Below are 4899 nucleotides of genomic sequence, written 5' to 3' on the forward strand. Positions count from 1 at the left end.
TCCTCCGCTCCTTACGAGCCCGGCTCTTATTTTCTTCATTTTCCATATCAAATTAAATCTGCCCAACAACTAACATCTCCATTACCGTTGTTCCCAGGTTCTTTGCTTCTGGTGGCAGCGGCAGCGGGGAAATCTCGCCGACGCAATGCACTTGCACCGTCCGGGGCTCGGGGACCGGAGCACACCGGAATAAGTTGGACTTCGCGGGAGGGGGACGAAAGCGAGAAACATGTTGGTCGTCCCCACGGAACGGTGCCGGCAAACGGAACATCAGCGCCAACGACAGCAGCAGCGGCATCAACCTCTCAACCATCATAACCATCGCCACTGGCAGTGTATGTAGGGGGTCCTTCGCCGACGACCGCGATCCTACTGGGGGGGCCCAGAAGTAGAAACTACATCCCATTTCAACGAACAGTCAATAGAGGCGCTCTCCGAGAGAGAAAGGACGAGACCGACAGACGGAGCCAAATAGAAGGTAAACACAATTTCGATGATAATCATCATCCGACTTTAATCGGACATAATCGCAAGCAATTTCAACATTCGCTAAGTTTTTCCTTTCCTCTCCCTTTGCTTCTCGCTACCGCTGGCTGGCGTCGCTCGACTCGAGAAGGCTGACGGCGATAGAATAGTGACGCGAGAGCGCGCCCTTCGGAAGAAACGACACAAAATGTGCTGTGAAAAGTCGTACAACACGAGGCGGACGATAGCAAGGCGGAACCGAGGCCGTGGCGGTCTCGCGATGGTGCTCACCGTGACGACGGTCGTAGTGGCCCTGGTGCTACTACAGGCGAGCGGAGCTCACGGCAACGAGGAGCCGGACTTTACGAAGCACTGCAGCAACTGCAAGTGCAGCTGGAAGAGCGGCCGAAAGAGTGCGGACTGCACGAACCAGCGGCTGCCGGGGGTTCCGCGTGACCTCAGCAACGAGCTGCAGATCCTGGACCTGTCGCACAACGAGATCGCCGAGCTACCGGGCCAGACGTTCGTCGGGGCGCACCAGATGAACCTGCAGAAGCTTTATCTGCACAACAACGGCCTGAAGCGCGTCGATCGGGATGCGTTCCGTAACCTCACGATCCTGATCGAGCTCGATCTGGCGAACAACAATCTGACGGCGCTGCAACCGGGCACGTTCGACGAGCTGACGAAGATCCGGGTGATCCTGCTGAACAACAACCAGCTCGAGCGGATCGAACCGAACCTGTTCCGGTCGCTCGCCTTCCTGACGAAGGTGAACCTGCGCAGCAACCGGTTAGTGCGGATCGCACTCGCCAGCTTCGTCACGGTGCCGAACCTGTCGCAGATCGAGCTGGACCACAACGCGCTCCAGTCGCTGCGAAAGGACTCGTTCGCTGGGTTGGACCGGCTCACCAGCCTATCGCTAACGAACAACCCGTGGAACTGTAGCTGCGGATTGCGCAGCTTCAGCGAATTCGTGTTGGCGCGGAACCTGTACACGTCGCCGACAGCGTGCAGCGAACCGCGGGCCCTGGCCGGCAAGCAGTGGAACGAGATCGAGCTGGATGACTTTGCGTGTCCGCCCAGTATCACCGAGAATCGGCTACACTTCCCGGGGATGGGTGAGAACGCGACGTTCCTCTGTAAGGTGACGGGACTGCCGTTGCCGAAGATCGACTGGTTGTTCCAGAAGCGATCGCTTTCGTTGCACGACAAGCGCCTGCTGGTGACGGAAGCGGTCCGGACGAGCGAACGTGACCAGCAGAGCCTGCTGCTGGTGTCGGAGCTGACGATCGTCGGGGTGCGGCCGTCCGACCGCGGCACGTACGTGTGCAAGGCGACGAACCGGGGAGGAATCGACGAAAGCGAGCTGTTCTTCGACCTGAAAGCGGACCCGCACCCGATCACGTCCGCCACCCGCTCGAAGGACATCCTATGGATTGTGCTGATCATCGTGCTGGTCGCACTGCTCCTGGTGATCGTGGTCTCGGGTGTGGTGTGGTGCTGGTGCCGGAAGGTGCGCCGCTTCAAGAAGAACGCCACGACCACGATGAGCGAAAATGGGCTACTCGGGGGGAAGGCGATGCTGGACAAGTCCCAGAACGACTCCATCCTCGACGGTGGCTCGGTGATCGTCGAGCTGCAGAAAAGCCTGCTGACGGAGGTGAACCCGGTCGAGAAGCCACCGCGCCGGGCGGACATCGAACCGGCGGACAGCAAGACGGAGTACGACGAGAAGCGTGAGGTCAAGCGGACGCTCCTCGAGGAGACCGGTTTTGGTGAGTACGACTCTATTTCGGTGGTGGTGGTGATGGTGCTCGGGCCCCTTCGCTTGTCTCATATCGGATATTCTTTCTCACCCCCCTTTTCCTCCTTCGCCGCCGCTTCCGCTCTTCGCTAACCGTCTTGGCCGTTCTCTTCTAGTCGCCCAGGATGAGGAAACGGCCTCGGTGGCGCTGTCGGACACGACGCCCCGCTCGCGCACCACCTTCGTCGATGACGGCTGCGGCACGAACCTGCCGCCGGACCTGCTGGCCTTCCCCCCGGCACGCTTCCCCCCGTCGCCCTCGATCCAGAGCTCGCTTTCGAACATCCACGACGGGCGCATCTACGGTAGGTCGCCACTCGCGAGTCCCATCTACGGGCCGGCGGCGGGCACAAGCCTAGGGGGCGGCGGCGGCCAGCAGGTGCCGGTCGGGTTCCGGACGTTGCAGCACCCGAAGACGGGGCGCACGATCGCGATCGCGACGCAGCGCGCGAACTCACCGTTCACGCCGGCCCCGCTCATCTACCCGCAGGTCGCCATCAAGCAGGGTTACGTGACAATCCCGCGCAAACCGCGCACCCCCAGCTGGACGCCGTCGATGAGCTCGGCCGTCACGGCGGAACTGCTGCCGGGCCCTGGGTCCCTGGGCCCCAGTAACGCCACCAGCCCCACCTCACCGAGCGACCTCGAACCCGTGTACGACAATCTGGGCCTGCGGACGACGGCCTCCGGCAACTCGACGCTCAAGCTGAACAAGGCGCACCGCGTAGCGTCACCGTCGTCGGGGGCTGCCGGGGGCCGGGTGGCGACTTCCCACGTTGCCCTCACTTCGACCCCACTGCAGGCCCGGTACAGTATGAAGGATCGGCCACTGCCGGCCACCCCCGGTGGACAGACGGCACCGGCGGCCGGCAACTACGAAGCGATCCCCGAGGCGAAACTGACGTTTGGTGGCCCCACGGCCGTGGCAGACCTGGATGCCTCCGCGCTGTACGGTCGGGCGGCTAGTGGCACGACCGGCACGACCACTCGCTCCAAGATTCCGCCTCGACCGCCACCGAAACCGAAAAAGAAACCGGTGGCCGGGGAAGCGGCCGGGGATGCGAGTGGGTCACCGGCGGGTGAATCCGGGACGGCAGCGGGAACGTTACCGCTGTCAACCACCAGCGTCCCCAACACTAGCACCAGTCCACTGTTCGCGGACGGAGGTGATGATGATGGTACGGAAGTCTGAAAAGAAGGTGGCTTCCGGCTTGCCTGAAAGGTGTAGTGATCCCCGGGCCTCGCCACGCCGGGAGCCCATCGACAGCCCATCGAGCGTTTCTTCTTCGTTCATTCGATTTTCTGTTTTTTTTTTCACTTACGCCGGGACCAACCCCAGTCGTAGCCGGCGCTCTCCAACGGAAGGCGCCATCTCCACTCCACAGGACCAGGGACCCCTAGGGGCTCTCCTAGGTGTCCGCGTGTGTGTGTTGGTGGACAAGATGTAAGAGGCGCGTGTGAGTATGTGACCGTGCATACCAATCTATATATATACATATAGTTATATATATAGTTATATATAGTTTGATGCTAATATTATTACACTTCGAAGCAAAAGTGGCCACCGCCACGTGCGCGGTGGTCGGCATATGTTAAATTTTCACGAACTTTAACGAACACAGACGGCAACAAAACAACCCCTAGGTCATAAGTCACTACTAAGCGATAAGAGAGAGAGAGAGTGCGACAGGAGTAATGGATGGAATGGAAAATCAAAACCGCAAAATGGAGCGAAGCATTACACGATCACGATCTTGATCTTGAATTTGACTCAAGGTTACAAGATGTTGTGTAAAGACGCACAGATGGAAGGAAACAAATTCAAAGGCAACGAGGCAAGAATAGCGATGTTTTTTCATTTCTTTTTATAGCAAACGAATAAGAAAACTGAAACGGAAATAGCTTTAGCGAGTAAACTACACACCCCGTAGGGTAATACAATGATTGAGTTAAGTGCTGGTTATTAGGAAATAATGAAAGACACCCCCCGAACTACGTGGCGGGACTGAGAGCGAGACAGCGAGAGAGAGAGTGAGAGATGGGAACACAAACACGATTTTCTTATTGCGATGCGTTGAGGATTGACTATTTCTTTACAAGTTTTTTTTATACATACACATTATCGCTCCTAGTATAAAGATATTAATTTTAAAGCAGTAAATAGTTTAATGACGGGCGAGACAGAAAGACAGCGCGAGTGTCGACAAAAGGACCCCGGTTGCTAGATGGTTAAGTTTGATGAAGTATTGTGTGCAGAAGGGACGTGGATAGATTTCCTCGAACGAGTAGTCGAACAGTGCTGACGGTAGTTGGCGACGGAATGGATGGATTGAAATGAAACAGAGAGAGTGAGAGTGAGAGGGAAAGATGGTGAATGAGAGTAGGTCCTTCGTAAAGAAGGCTCTGCAACGGTCGCCGTCGATTTGGAAAACGACCCCGGACGACTTTTTCGTGTTTGCGCAAAAAACAAAAAAGATAATGATAAAAACCTAATATTTGAAATTTAAACGGATTAGTTTCCCATCTCGCCCATCGTCTGTCTTATTTTGTTGCATCCCGCCCCATAATTGAAATGAACGCCGTGGCCACCGCGGGCGACAAACGACGCGCCCGCCCGCCCGAATGGG

The 4899-nt window shown here is 57.3% G+C and overlaps 1 protein-coding gene across 1 annotated transcript; it reads left to right on the forward strand.

Moving 5' to 3' along the window:
• The first annotated feature begins 673 nt into the window (after positions 1-673).
• On the forward strand, positions 674-3464 carry LOC128270247 (uncharacterized). Its single transcript, XM_053007649.1, has 2 exons — positions 674-2243; positions 2389-3464. The coding sequence occupies exons 1-2, from the start codon at positions 674-676 to the stop codon at positions 3462-3464; spliced, it is 2646 nt and encodes an 881-aa protein (XP_052863609.1).
• The last annotated feature ends 1435 nt before the right edge of the window (positions 3465-4899 follow it).

Source organism: Anopheles cruzii, chromosome 3 (assembly GCF_943734635.1).
Source record: "Anopheles cruzii chromosome 3, idAnoCruzAS_RS32_06, whole genome shotgun sequence".
Lineage (NCBI taxonomy): Eukaryota > Metazoa > Arthropoda > Insecta > Diptera > Culicidae > Anopheles > Anopheles cruzii.

Excerpts from the sequence above, each read along its gene's own strand:
- LOC128270247 (XM_053007649.1), top strand. The coding sequence starts at position 674 with ATGTGCTGTGAAAAGTCGTACAACACGAGGCGGACGATAGCAAGGCGG. Across the intron at positions 2,244-2,388 it reads CCTCGAGGAGACCGGTTTTG|TCGCCCAGGATGAGGAAACG; the intron begins GTGAGTACGACT and ends GTTCTCTTCTAG.